Source organism: Moschus berezovskii, chromosome 14 (genome assembly GCF_049115385.1).
Source record: "Moschus berezovskii isolate FMDL1 chromosome 14, NW_MosBer_1.0, whole genome shotgun sequence".
Classification (NCBI taxonomy): domain Eukaryota; kingdom Metazoa; phylum Chordata; class Mammalia; order Artiodactyla; family Moschidae; genus Moschus; species Moschus berezovskii.
The window spans coordinates 11535813-11551326 of NC_142473.1; the positions used below are offsets into that span (position 1 = coordinate 11535813).

The window sequence follows — 15514 nt, forward strand, 5'->3', positions numbered from 1 at the left end:
CTGGACTTGGGTTCTGGCTTCCTGGTTCTCCCTCTCTTTAGATTTGTGACCTCAGGCAACTAATAGTCTTTCTGTGACTTAAGTTCTTCATCATGAAGAATAAAAACTACCAATAATAAAGCCCTGGTGGGGTTCACATGGGAGAACGCGGAAAATTCTGTGTCACAGGACACAGAATCAGTTCAGTTCAGTTCAGTTGCTCAGTCATGTCCCATTCTTTGCGACCCCATGAATCACAGCAGGCCAGGCCTCCCTGTCCATCACCAACTCCTGGAGTTCACTCAAACTCACATCCATCAAGTTGGTGATGCCATCCAGCCATTTCATTCTCTGTCGTCCCCTTCTCCTCCTTCCCCCAGTCCCTCCCTGCATCCGTTAGAACTGGACATAGAACAACAGACTGGTTCCAAATAGGATAAGGAATATGTCAAGGCTGTATATTGTCAACCTGCTTATTTAACTTATATGCAGAGTACATCATGAGAAACGCTGGGCTGGAAGAAACACAAGCTGGCATCAAGATTGCCAGGAGAAATATCAATAACCTCAGATATGCAGATGACACCACCTATATGGCAGAAAGTGAAGAGGAACTCAAAAGCCACTTGATGACAGTGAAAGAGGAGAGTGCAAAAGTTGGCTTGAAGCTCAGCATTCAGAAAACTAAGATCATGGCATCTGGTCCCATCACTTCATGGGAAAAGATGGGGAAACAGTGTCAGACTTTATTGTTATAGGCTCCAAAATCACTGTGGATGCTGATTGCAGCCATGAAATTAAAAGACGCTTACTCCTTGGAAGGAAAGTTATGACCAACCTAGACAGTATATTAAAAAGCAGAGACATTACTTTGCTAACCAAGGTCCGTCTAGTCAAGGCTATGGTTCTTCCAGTGGTCATGTATGGATGTGAGTTGGCCTGTGAAGAAAGCTGAGTGCCGAAGAATTGATGCTTTTGAACTGTGGTGCTGGAGAAGGCTCTTGAGAGTCCCTTGGACTGCAAGGGGATCCAATCAGTCCATTCTAAAGGAGATCAATCCTAGGTGTTCATTGGAAGGACTGATGCTAAAGCTGGACACAGAATAGTTGCTCACAAAACACTAGTCCCAACTACGTATGCTTGCAGGATACAGTCAAAACATCCACCAACTGCACCCGAATGAAACATAAGGGAGTTAAGTTATAAAAAGATTATTTTGGTTTTCTGAGCCACAAACTTCATGTTCCATAACAGACTTTCAAGACACTGCACTCAACTCTCTTATGTAGGCTGTACATGTTCAGCTACTTCTCAAGGTTTTTCTCCCAATTCCTCAAAATTCTCATAAAATCTGGGCAACTCTGAGAAATAGGAGGATCTTACAATCAAGAATCAGGAAATCATATTTCTCCCTCTCTGATCTCTTTTCCCCCATTACAGACCTGAACTCACATATATTGTTGGCAAATCTGAAAGGATACAGTCTAGCACTGCTAGACAGAAGTATAACACAAAACACAAATGCAAACTAATGTGAAAATTTTGATTTTCTAGTAGTCACAAGAAACTTAAATCAAGTGAAATTTAATATTTTATACAGTGTATTCAAAAGATTATCATTTCAACACGTAATCAATATAAACGAGGATTTAATGGTATTTCTTTAAAAAAGAAAGGGTTTCTTTTTTGTACTAAGCCTTTGCAATCTAGTATGTGTTCCAGGTTTGGAGCACATCTTAATCTATACTAGTCTCATTTCATGGGTTTGACAGTCATACATAAGTAGTTGCTACCACACTGAGTAGTGCGAGTCTAGAGATCATGAATTAGCTACCATCACATTCCAAATAAACTATGATAAACAGGGGGAAAAGGCCATTAAGATCATGGAGCTAATGGAGAACTGAGTTTAAAAAGCTGGCTTTCTGTACACTTCAAAAACAGTAATTTATAAAAAATATATAAATGCCCCTCTTTTTCTGTATATTAGACCCAGATTCTCCTAAGAATAATAAAGCTGTAGGAACATCTTTTCCTGGTACCACCTGAATATTCTGTAGACATTTTATCGTAAGTACAAGTTGACCCTTAAACAATGTGGGAATTAAGGATGCCTATATGCTCATGCGTGTGTGTGTGCACACAACACACACACACACCTCTTGGAACTCTATGTATAGCTTTACAGACCAGTCGTGGCATCTGATGCTCTGCATCTTCATACCCAACCAACCCACAGACTGTGTAGCACTGTGGTATTTATTGAAAAACATCTGCATATGAATGGGATCTACATGGTTCAAAGTCATATTGTTCAAAGGTCAACTACAGGAGGATCTTGACATTAATTGAAATCATGGAAAATTAGTCTCAAATGATCATCATAAAGTAAGAATATTATTTAATGGGAATCAAAAGGACTATTTATATTTTCTACTCGCTATCACAGAATCTGTTTAAGTCGCATCCCTAAAGTACTTTGTTTTACTCTAATGCTTATTTATCAAACAAATCTCAGCTAAACTAGCATAGATTGCTTCATTTCTTCAATATAAGCTTTACACAACAGGAATTGGATTTCTGCAGGAAATAACCTTCAAAGATATTAAAGTATCCTCGTGTGTTTTTATCTTTATAGCTCCTGGGGGCTTTGTTTTCGAAATCTTAAAGGCTTTTTTCCTCCAAATTAATTTGTAAATGTATAACCTAAAGAGTAGCAAACCCATGTTCGAGTGCTCCCGTTTCTATTCTTCTCAGTACGGGGGTGGAAATTAAGTAAAATCCCATGGATGAGACTTTGTGGCTGGAAATGGAATGAGACTAAACTGACAGTACTATTTGGTTTGGCCAGACATTCTAATAAGAAAAACCTAGCAGTCATGAAAATATTTTGGAAGAAGGACAAATTTAACATCGACCTTGACTGGGATGTCACCAGAAAGGCATGCATTACAGACTTATCAGACCATCCCAGTATGGGATACCGCAGAGGGAAGGAAGAAACACATTTCAGTTGAAGAACAGTTTCCACTTCTCTACCTGTATTTTACACGAATTCACAAATTCTTAGCATTCCTTCTGTGACCTGTGAGCAAACTATTTTACAACCTTTTCCTCATATACCTGATGTCATCTTACAGAATGGTCTGGTTCACTGTTCCCAGACAGGATGGGCCATAAAAGAGTCTTGGATGGGGAAACGGGCTACACGCGTGCCTCTCCAGAGGAGAGAGTTACTACCGCTGTAGAAGGATCACTCCAGGTGAGAGGAAGACCTGCACAGCAGATAAGCACAGTATCTGCAGGGAAGGAGGGTGAAGGGAAAGCATCAGAACTAATGGGGACACGCTAACAAAGAGCTGACATTCGGAAATCCCAAAAGGCAGGCCAGAGGGGGAAGTGTGCCAACAAGGAGACAGGCTTCAAAAACCATGATATGACTCAGAGGCAGTACCTACTCTGTGAGAAGAGGAGTAGGAATTTTAAGAATTAGTCATCTTCCTTGATGAGGGCTTGTCAAGCTGACCATATGTCCAAGAACCCCAGCTGAGTTTCAGAAAGCCCCGTAAAAGTTTATCAGACCCCAAAGCATCTGCTAAATAAGAGGCTATCAATTCAAACTAGGGGGCTTAAGGACTTAGTGTCTGGCAAACAGAACCTGGAGTCAAGGCTGTCATCACAGTGAAAGTCGCTCCGTCGTGTCTGATTCTTTGCGATCCCGTGGATCCTATACAGTCCATGGAATTCTCCAGGCCAGAATACTGGAGTGGGTAGCCTTTACCTTCTCCAGGGGATCTTCCCATCCCAGGGATCGAACCCAGGTCTCCCACATTGCAGGTGGATTCTTTACCAACTGAGCTATATAAAGTTAAATTCTTGAGCCTGTGGTGTGGTCTCCAGTCCCTTAAAGCCTTCGAGGTGAAGGGTTGGTCTTGGAAACTTGTGAAGCAGCCAGCAGAAAGGCAGGTGGCTCCAGCTGAAGGGACAGGAGTGAAGCAGGGGTGCAGAGCCAGGCAGGGGCTAAGACTCTCCCTGGACTCTACTCTGCCCCAGTTTCCCATCGCCTTTAGGTAATCACTGACGGGTTTTCATCAGGAAATAAAATTTCCAAATATATTTAGAAATGTATCTTCCTTCTCCCTACTGTCCACTAAATTAGGAATAGGATATTTTATTGCTCATAGTAAGTAGTTTTTTTTTTTTTTTAAATAAACTGACATAGGAAGAAAAGAGGGGTTAAATTATATATTTGATTTCTTATATATTTTAAGATCAATACCCTATCATCTTGACTATAGAACTTACCTTATTCATCACAGATGATAGCTCATGAAAATGCCTATTCAGGCAATATTGTAATATATTAAGGTATAACTTGGGAAAAAAATGCCAAGAAAACGAAGTAAGTTTATAAAGACCAGCCACCTGTTCTTTTCTGCAATGCAGTTTACATTAGGGAATCCATTACTTTTTACACTGACTTAGGAAAATAAATGACTTCACTGGAAAGTCAGGCAGATCCCTGCCTTGTCAGGAAGCAGAGTGGAACAAAGGAAGAAATATGGCCTTACCTTCTCCCCCTTCAACTAAAGGTTTGGTAAAGGGGTCACTTTAGTGGTGAGGTATTTTCCCTTAGGTATATGTAATATACATGCTTTAATGTTAAGTTTTAGGCTTTTTAAATCAAAAGGCTATTTCAGAGCAATGTTAGATTTACAGAAAAGCTGAACAGAAATTAGAGCTCACAACATCCGCCCTCGGCTCTTACCCAGACGGGTTCCCATTATTAATACCTTGCATCAGTGTGGCACATCGGTTACAAAATGATAACCCAGTACTGACATATTATTATGAAAGTTCATAGTTTACATTACAGTTCACTCCTGGTTTGTACTTGCTACAGGTTTTGACAAATGTACAATGAATAGCATGTACCCACCATTACAGTGTCCTAGAGATGAGGGCATTGCATTGCCCCAAAGTGCTCCATGCTCCACCTACATACTCTCCCACGCTTCTCTCTCTTCTATTTTTAAAAACATAATTGTCAACAGAAAAAAACTGCAAATTTTTCTTAGAAGATGTATTATAGCTACTATTTTATACAGAAAATAGATCTTACCGGTTCGACAAATTCAAACTTCTTTTTTTCCTGAACCTCTTGAATTTTAAAGACATATTCTAGTGATGCCTCATAGAAGTTCTGATGTTCTCGGTCAATCTGTGTATCTGCCTAAAAAGCACAAAAAGGCATATCATGACACAGGGAGTGATTACTGAAGGTTCTGTGTTAGAGAGGAAATCAAATATTATTCTACTCTGAAATCTTTTTCAAAATTAAGTCCTACAAAAAGTTTGAATATAGCGATTGTATCTTGGGAATACAGAGACTAGGAAAACACAGTCTTTGTCCAAGAGAGCTTATAGTGTATGGGATGGGAAGAAAATGTGTGCGCGCGCACACACACAGAGCAAACATACAACATTCATTAAATTAAAAATGATTATAAAAAGGTATGAAAATCTATATGAAAATCTAAGCAATCACAAAAGAGAGTCTAAATTCTGGGAAAAAAACGGTGGTGTTCTGAATTGAATCTTAAGATGAATAACTGGCCATGAGTAGTCAAAGATTAAAAAGGGGTCACTGCCATGAAAACGTACAGAGGCATGAAAAAGTCTGACAGAGTCTGCCTTCAGAGTAAGTGGAGGGAAGGAGGCAGAGGCAAGGCTGGAATAACACTACGAAAGATCCTGAAAACTGCATGTGGTGGTTTAGCCACTAAGTTGTATCTGACTCTTACAACCCCACTCTTACAGCCTGCCAGACTCCTCTGTCCATGGGATTCTCCATTTCCTTCTCCAGGAGATCTTCCTGACCCAGGAATTGAACCCAGGTCTCTTGCATGCAGGCAGATTCTTTTGCCACCTGGGCAACGAGGGAAGCCCTGAAAACTGCATAATGTCTTGATTTAATTGAGGAAGAATCATCTCAGAATATTCAACAGTGGGCTTTCCTAGTGGTTGGGACAGTAAAGAATCCGCCTGCAACGTGTGTGACCTGGGTTCGACCCCTGGCTTGGGAAGATTCCCCGGAGGAGGGCATGGCAACCCACTCCAGTATTCTTGCCTGGAGAATCCCCACGGACAGAGGAGCCTGGCGGGCTGCAGTCCACGGGGTTGCAAAGAGTCGGACATGACTGACTAAGCACGCACATTACAGAGATAATACTGGTAGCAGAGTCCCCAAAGCAGAGGTTCTAAGCAATGACTCACATTGCAACAACGCTGGGCACATTCTCTTCCCTCCTCTATGCTCATCATCGTCCTCGCATGCTGTCTTTAGAGATGACTGGTTAGGTTAAAAGGCAGGATTTTACCTTACTTTCATTGCTCAACTACACTACTACTCACCGCCAGCTGAGATTAGTAAAGGCAGATGAGTATCTGCCAGCAACAATTTGGGAATAGGACACTGCTTTGGAGCCATTTTACAATGATAATCTAAAAAACAAAAGCTTAAAGAAGGATAAAATTAGGTTTTCTGACTTTGACAGCATAGCATCTTAAAACTTCATTTGAAAGAAGGACTTTTAAAAATACTTACATAATTAAAAATAACCCAATAAATATTTCATCCCGTTCTGTTCCGTCGCTCAGTCGTGTCCGACTCTATGTGACCCTGTGGACTGTAGCCTACCAGGCTTCTCCGTCCATAGGATTCTCCAGGCAAGAATACTGGAGTGGGTTACTGTTTCCTTCTCCAGGGGATCTTCCCAACCCAGGGATCGAACCCGGGTCTCCCGCATTGGAGGCAGATGCTTTAACCTCTGAGCCACCAGGGAAGCCCAAATATTACATTAGCAATGGTTAAACTTGAGAATTCCAAGTTTATAGACTAATATATCAGAAAGTGAAAGTGTCAGTCATGCAGTTGTGTCTGACTTTTTGCGGACCCCATGGACTGTAGCCCACCAGGCTCCTCTGTCCATGGGATTTTCCAGGCAAGAGTACTGCAGTGGGCTGCCATTGCCTTCTCCAGGGGATCTTCCTGACCCAGGGATCGAACCTGGGTCTTTCGCGTTGCAGGCAGATTCTTTACCATTTGAGCCACAGAAGGAAGCCACAATACATCAAAAGAATATATAAAACAAGTGGGATATTTGGACAAGTAGCTTTTCAGTACCCTAAGTTAGTATTTCACACAAATTATATACATTTTCTTCCTACCACTTTGAGGAACACACTATTTATAGAATAAATGGTAAGGGGATATAGGTGGTGGTATGCTAATAAAGTGTAACAATTGGCTCCCTTGGGGTATGGGGAGATCCCGATTTACACTATTTGCTGGTCTTTGTGGTATAAATATTCCCCAAATAACCAGTTCCAAAGCACAAATAGAACATCACTGAAACAGCAAAGAGAAAGAGATGAGAAAACAGGCCTTCCAAGAGAAAGCTCCAGTGTACACCATGGGGTGCAAAAGATGCAAAAATATTTTCAGTCTCAGAGACAACAGTCTACCCAACAAGTTATTTCTGAAGCTTCTGTTTACTTTAAAAGATGATCTTTGTGTCAACTCGCACACAGGGACACACCGGAATGCTTGAAACAGTGTTAGGGCCTAAAATGATAATTTCTGGTTAACAGAGCTACTGGCAGCAGAGTTCCCAGAGGAAAAGGTTCTAAGCAATGACTCATGCTCCAACACTACTGGAATGTGGATTTTAGGAGGGTTCCCACCTGAAAAGAAGGAGCAAATGAGCAAGAGGGTGTGGTCAGCTCTCCCCTCCACATCCTCTAGCTCTCACCCTATGTTTTGTAAATCATGATTGTGTAACAGCTGAGAGCTCTTACAGCACAGGCGTGTGCCCGTCACAAGGAACTCACTTGGCCACGGGCTACTTGTGTTCTGGAAGCATCTGTGAGCTCCACCTGAAAATGCCCCTGGGGCCACCTTATGGTGGGGAGGCTGAGTCATGGCTGCCGCCTGGGCGTGTCTGCTGCTCTGGCTGCTGTGCCAGTCGGGAGAGAAGAAATGTGTTCGCAGCTCCAACAGCTCCTTGAGTCTTCTTCCCATTTCCCTCTTGTGCCTTGCCTACCATGGGTTCCACGAACACTGTGCAACAGTGTGAACAGTGGGACACCACCTGCCTAACGGATGAAAGTAGTTCACTAATGCTAAAACTGTGCAAGCAATATAGGCTGTTTTGAATCCCTGCTTTATATCTGGGAGTCTGGAATTTGCGTACATGACAAGCAGAAGGTGTCTACATGACCAGCCTCCAGTAAAACCACTGGCTCTCAGTCTATGAGATTCTAGTAGATACCATTTCACATGTGTTGTTGTGACTCATTGCTGAGGGAATTAAGTCCTGTGTGTCTCCTCTGGGAGACGATTCTTAGAGACGCTTGTGCCTGGCTTCCCTTAAACACAGACAACTAAATTTAATATACAAATCTGCTTTGAAAGGTCATCTAGAATGCACAGTACTAAAAGAATACAATAGCTTAACTCTTTTTTTTTTTTTACCTCAGATGAATCCCTTTAGTCCTTGAGCTCATAGCACGTATCAGTTGCTATACACTCATTAACAACTGTGGTCAAGTATTTTTTTACCGGAGAAATAAGATATCTGTGTAATTCATAGTCCAAACTTTTAAAACTGAAAGGGAACAGTAATTACTCCAGAACAATATATTGCTTAAGTAGCTGTTGTTTACGTAGCAAAGTCATTCCAGTAAGAAACCAAATTAGGTACATAAGAAAACCACACAGTTCAGCAGACAGCAGGTACCTAAATTCTTCCTCACACACCCTCAGTTCAGTTCAGTTCAGTCACTCAGTCGTATCCGACTCTTTGCGACCCCATGAATCACAGCACGCCAGGCCTCCCTGTCCATCACCAACTCCCGGAGTTCACTCAAACTCATGTCCACAGAGTCGGTGATGCCATCCAGCCATCTCATTCTCGGTCGTCCCCTTCTCCTCCCGCGCCCAATCCCTCCCAGCATCAGTCTTTTCCAGTGAGTCAACTCGTCGCATGAGGTGGCCAAAGTATTGGAGCTTCAGCTTTAGCATCAGTCCTTTAAGCTGTCTCAATTCAAAATAGAGGAAAAAGGGATAGTGAAAAAAACTATCACTCAGGTGACAGCTGTTGATTTATTCTCAGAGGGAAAAGGATTTAAGCTGGATGCTGAGTAATGGAGAGGTTCAGAGAAGGTGGAGTTTTAGTGAGGGACTAAAGTCAAAAGAGGTTATGTTCTCGTAGATGAAGCAAAGGGCTTTGTCTGAAACGGTCAGAAGGGAGAGCTGAGGCAGCGCAGAATGAGTGCACACTCATCTTATAAACCAGGCAAGAACTGGAGGAAGGTGTGGTCAGGATCAGAGCTGGACTTCAAGACGGTCAGAAGATTAGCGTGAGCGTGGTACAGAATGCATTGACTCAGCGGTGAAGCTGGGTGCACCTGAATATAAGGAGACCTCTTACTTGATATGGGTAAAGGTGTTTGGCATATCCTAGTAAGGCAAGCTTGAGGATGCAGGTGTGAGAAGCAAAGGGGGAAAAAGCCAAAGATAATTTTGACACAAGAAATAAAACCAAGCATTAACAATTAAAGAAGTGAGAAGCAGGGTCAAATTGGAGAAAATGGGTGAGATTTCACATGTGTCACTATGGTGTTGTAGTAACCTGTCAGTGGATTGTGCAAAGGTGGTCAGGATGGGAAATACGGTGGGAAACACTTACGTGGTGGGAAAAATATGGTGGGAAACACTCACTGAGATGTTACAGACAATATGAAAGGCGTAGAGCACTGGGGACACAGAGAAGGGCAAGAATAGCGGTAAGTAGAACCTGAAGGATTCCTTTTACTCAGGAGGTGGGAGAGGAGAACCTGCTGAAAGCGTCTTTACTTATAGATATTGATAGAAACCCAAACTCTTGGCTCCTAAAAGGAGCCCCTATACTATTCTCCTAACTATAAAATTAATACATACTCGTTGCTGCTGCTGCTGCTGCTAAGTCGCTTCAGTCGTGTCCGACTCTGTGTGATCCCATAGACGGAAGCCCACCAGGCTCCCTCGTCCCTGGGATTCTCCAGGCAAGAACACTGGAGTGGGTTGCCATTTCCTTCTCCAATGTGTGAAAGTGAAAAGTAAAAGTGAAGTCGCTCAGTCGTGTCCGACCCTTAGCGATTGTTCATTATTATAACAGGGAAATGTAAAGATAATAAATTAACTGCAGCCTCACTGTAAATATTTTGATGTACAACACGCACACAAAAAATTACTTTAAAAGACAATGAATAGTAGTATATATTCTGGTTGAAATCCTGTTATTCCACACTTAAGCCAACAAATATTTCCAATGTCTTTAAATGCTTTTCCAAATAAAACTTTCACAGTCGTATCAATTCTGTTTTTGGCCAAGCTCTATTTGTGTATTTATCCCAATCATTCTTTTGTGCTATTTTGGATGTTTCTAAAATTTTTATTGTGAATAACTCTTGGATCAACAGATTTACACAATTTAGTTTTACACTCATTTCTGATCATTTCTTCCGGTCAAATTCCTATCAACAGAAATCATTTCAGCTCTCTTGCACATATAAGGTTGACTGAAATATGGTCAAATACACCTCAAAAGTTTTTGAATGATTTCATATTCCCACCAGAAAAGTCAAAGTCTGCTTAGTTCCCCATACCTCCACTAACAATAGATACTATCTTTTAATAAATTAACATGCTACTACTATTTTTAAATTATACTTTAAAAATATATGATATAGAAACTTACAATATTTATTATGGTTCATATTTCTTCTTTGATGAAATACCCTTTCATATTCTTACCCCATTTTTTCCACTAAAACCTTTATCTTTTCCACACTGATTTCCAAAAACATCTTATATATAGGAGATGGTTATCCTGTGTCATGTTATAGATAAGTCCCCTAATAATTCATCTTTTAATTTGATTTAAGGTCTTTTGAAAGAGACAGATTACTTTTATGCATTTTGGTCTTTTTACATTTCCTTCATGATCTCTTCCTCATAGTTTATGCTTAGAAAGAAATTATCTATTCACATTTCAAATATTACTTCTTTTTGTCTACTGTAAAGCCCATAATTTTGACAAGTCTGTTTCCAATTCTGTGTACTCCAATGGTCCATCTAATAGATGGCCTTGGAGCTTTACCAACACAAGCTGACCCTTAATTCAGTCCTGGTAATGGGTAATCACTCACGTTCCATGAGCAAAATGAACAAAGAATCAGCTGTGTCAGTGAGAAGGTGCAGAAGGGTCTTTCTGAGAACAGCTTCATAGGCTTAGGGCCGAGAGAAGGACCAGAGCTGCTCTGGAAGGGAACAAATGAATTTAACGCCATGTTACAGAATTAAACATGTGCGTAGCAGCAACTCCCCGTAACAGGTTTGACTCCTGGAAGAACCGAGGAAAAAGTAAAAAACAACCTACATTTTCTTTTTCTACACTATATGCTCCGAGGAGCTGCTTTACACAATATTTGTGTTGTATTTGTATTTGTGTCATATTCTATCATGGGCTGTGCCTCCTGGAAAAAAGTGTGTGTGTGTGTTTATGTGTGTGGTGGGGCAAATGGAGGATGCTAGACTAACCATGTTACAGGTTTTTTTCTAGCACGCCAACTAAGTAAAAAACTGGAATGAATATTCTATTCCATCATATCCCAAAGGATTAGGAGCCACTAACAAGTATTAACTCATCGCATGAGGTGGCCAAAGTATTGCAGTTTCAGCTTCAGCATCAGTCCTTCCAATGAACACCCACGATTGATCTCCTTTAGAATGGACTGGTTGGATCTCCTTGCAATATAAGGGACTCTCAAGAGTCTTCTTCAACACCACAGTTCAAAAGCATCGATTCTTCGGCGATCAGCTTTCTTCACAGTCCAACTCTCACATCCATACATGACCACGGGAAAAACCATTGCCTTGACTAGACGGACCTTGGTTGGCAAACTAATGTCTCTGCTTTTTAATAAACTATCAAGGTTGGTCATAACTTTCCTTCATGAGTTTGAGTGTACTCTGGGAGTTGGTGATGGACAGAGAGGCCTGGCGTGCTGTGATTCATAGGGTCACGGAGAGTCGGACACAACTGAGCGACTGAACTGAACTGAACTGAACTGAACAAGTATTAAATATTGAGCTACACTGTCAGGGAAAATGAAAGCATAACCTCTAGAGGACTTTACAATTATGATAGAGTTAGGAAGTCAAACCAAGCAATCCCTAAGGGGAATGAGTCCTGAATATTCACTGGAAGGACTGATGCTGAGGCCAAAGCTCCAATACTTTGGCCACCTGCTGAGAAGAGCCGACTCACTAGAAAAGTTTCTGATGCTGGGGAAGATTGAGAGGAAAAGGAGAAGGGAGGGCAGAGGATGAGATGGTGAGACAGCACCACTGACTCAACAAACCTGAGTGTGAGGGAACTCTGGGAGACTATGAAGGGCAGGGGAACCTGGTGGCTGCAGTCCACAGGGCTGCAGAGAGGCAGCCAGCTAAGGGCAGCCTCTCACGTTCACCAAGACTCTGACAATTCTTCAGAGACTCTAAGCATTGCCCTTGATCTTGAGGCAATGGAAATCTTCCCCAGCATCAGAAACTTTTTAGAATGTGCCTTGGCCTTGGTCTTTGGTACATGATGGTGACAACTGGGGGAGCCTTTTCTACAGATGACTTCATCTACATACTGCCTTCTCTCTCAGGTTTACTCTGAGGCAATGTTTAAAAGTTTAAATAGACACGCATTTAAGAAGTTTAGAATATGTGAACACATTATTAAAGAACAAAACAGTACACTATAAGATTAAAAATGTCCATGAAAATTAAAAATATAATTTCTCTTAATAACAGATTTTTCTCCACTTCACATTAACCCCAAAATCTTTCCACAGGCACTCAACGGTCTATTAAATTATCCTATTTTAATAGCAGGTATTAATAACAAGTTATTCATCATAGTGAAATACAAATCTTTCCAACATGCAACATTTTAAGTGAGGAAATTCAATTCCCTCTAGGGGAACATAAAAATACAGTAAAAAGGAATCAGAAGTAACTCTTCCATGACTTTTTGACTGCAGTTCCACTGTACTTGACCTCGTCAAGCATGCCTCGTGGCTGAACACGAAGGTCAGAGAAATAAGAATACGAATAAGCAGGGCGGAAGACCAAGCTGAATTTGAATAACAGTTCAGGAAGGAAGGAGACTTTGCTAGAGGATCACAAAGAGACATTTAAGAGTTCAACGATGCCATCCCTAGAAATACAGAGAAGAGACAAAGAAGAGACTGAAGGAGGCTAAGCGCCATGCAAGATTCCCTGGGGCGGACTGGGGCAGTGACAGCTGCTGGTGCTCAGCAACTCCCGGTTCAGCTCTGAGACACACCACTGTACGCTGGGGGAAGTGTGCATGGTGAAAGACAACAGAGCCATTTAGAAAAACAAACAAAACATATGCTATCACTGAGCTGAAACTGCATCACTCCTCAGTAAAAGAATCTTCTATCTGGCTAACTATAGTTAAAACACTACCAATGAGAAGAGCAAATTTTCAGGAAAAAAGGAAGAAATGCTTTCCTTGTATGAGAACACTGTCCACATTAGTAAAATATTTCTGTTGACTTGTTTAAATTGACAAAAAATAATGAAGATTTCAAAACATGTAACTGTATATCTTTTCTCCATTAATGCTGATGTAACAATTGAAGAACAGATATTTTTAACTTAATATAAATGTTACACCATGAACTTGGTTAGTTAGTTAGTTCAGTCGCTCAGTCGTGTCCGACTCTCCGCGACCCTATGAATCAGAGCATGCCAGGCCTCCCTGTCCATCACCAACTCCCGGAGTACACTCAAACTCATGTCCACAGAGTCCGTGATGCCATTCAGCCATCTCATTCTCGGTCGTCCCCTTCTCCTCTCGTCCCCAACCTTTCCCAGCATCAGAGTCTTTTCCAGTGAGTCAACTCGTCGCATGAGGTGGCCAAAGTATTGCAGTTTCAGCTTTAGCATCAGTCCTTCCAATGAACACCCAGGATTGATCTCCGTTAGAATGGACTGGTTGGATCTCCTTGCAGTATAAGGGGCTCTCAAGAGTCTTCTCCAACACCACAGTTCAAAAGCATCAATTCTTCGGCGATCAGCTTTCTTCACAGTCCAACTCTCACATCCATACATGACCACGGGAAAAACCATAGCCTTGACTAGACAGACCTTTGTTGGCAAAGTAATGTCTCTACTTTTTAATATACTATCAAGGTTGGTCATAACTTTCCTTCCAAGGAGTAAGCGTCTTTTAATTTCATGGCTGCAATCAGCATCTGCAGTGATTTTGGAGCCCAAAAAAATAAAGTCTGACACTGTGTCCACTGTTTCCCCATCTATTTCTCATGAAGTGATGGGACCAGATGCCATGATCTTTGTTTTCTGAATGTTGAGCTTCAAGCCAACCTTTTCACTCTCCTCTTTCACTTTCATCAAGAGGCTTTTGAGTTCCTCTTCACTTTCTGCCATAAGGGTAGTGTCATCAGCATATCTGAGATTATTGACATTTCTCCCAGCAATCTTGATTCCAGCTTGTGCTTCTTCCAGCCCAGCGTTCCTCATGATATACTCTGCATAGAAGTTAAATAAGCAAGGTGACAATATACAGCCTTGACGCACTCCTTTTCCTATTTGGAACCAGTCTGTTGTTCCATGTCCAGTTCTGACTGTTGCTTCCTGACCTGCATAGAGGTTTCTCAAGAGGCAGGTCAGGTAGTCTGGGATTCCCATCTCTTTCAGAATTTTCCACAGTTTATTGTGATCCACACAGTCAAAGGCTTTGGCATAGTCAATAAAGCAGAAATAGATGCTCTTCTGGAACTCTCTTGCTTTCTCCATGATCCAGTGGATATTGACAATTTGATCTCTGGTGCCTCTGCCTTTTCTAAAACCTGCTTGAACATCTGGGAGTTCACGGTTCACATATTGCTGAAGCCTGGCTTGGAGAATTTTGAGCATGACGTTACTAGCGTGTGAGATGAGTGCAATTGTGCGGTAGTTTGAGCATTCTTTGGCATTGCCTTTCTTTGGGATTGGAATGAAGACTGACCTTTTCCAGTCCTGTGGCCACTGCTGAGTTTTCCAAATTTGCTGGCATATTGAGTGCAGCACTTTCACAGCATCATCTTTTAAGATTTGAAATAGCTCAACTGGAATTCCATCACCACCACTAGCTTTGTTCGTAGTGATGCTTTCTAAGTGTTGCTATTTAGAATGGCATCCCAGGTGGCTCAGTGATAAAGGATCACCCTGCCACACAGGAGATGCAGGTTCAGTCCCTGGGTTGGGAAGATCCACCAGAGAAGGTAATGACAACCCACAGCAAGATTCTTGCCTGGGAGATCACGTGGACAGAGGAGCCTGGTGGGCTTCAGTCCATAGGGTCACACAGGAGTAGGGCACGACCTAGTGACTAAACAGCAGCAGCAATTA

At 41.7% G+C, this 15514-nt stretch overlaps 1 protein-coding gene across 3 annotated transcripts in view; it reads right to left on the bottom strand.

The window, feature by feature from the left end:
- The window catches only part of ARHGAP42 (Rho GTPase activating protein 42), a 348184-nt gene that overhangs the window by 81790 nt on the left and 250880 nt on the right, over positions 1-15514 (bottom strand). For all 3 annotated transcript variants that reach the window (XM_088842890.1, XM_055422895.2, XM_055422896.2), the window contains one exon: positions 5102-5212. In XM_088842890.1, coding sequence (XP_088699016.1) covers positions 5102-5212 — 111 coding nt within the window. The remainder of the gene's footprint in view (positions 1-5101; positions 5213-15514) is intronic.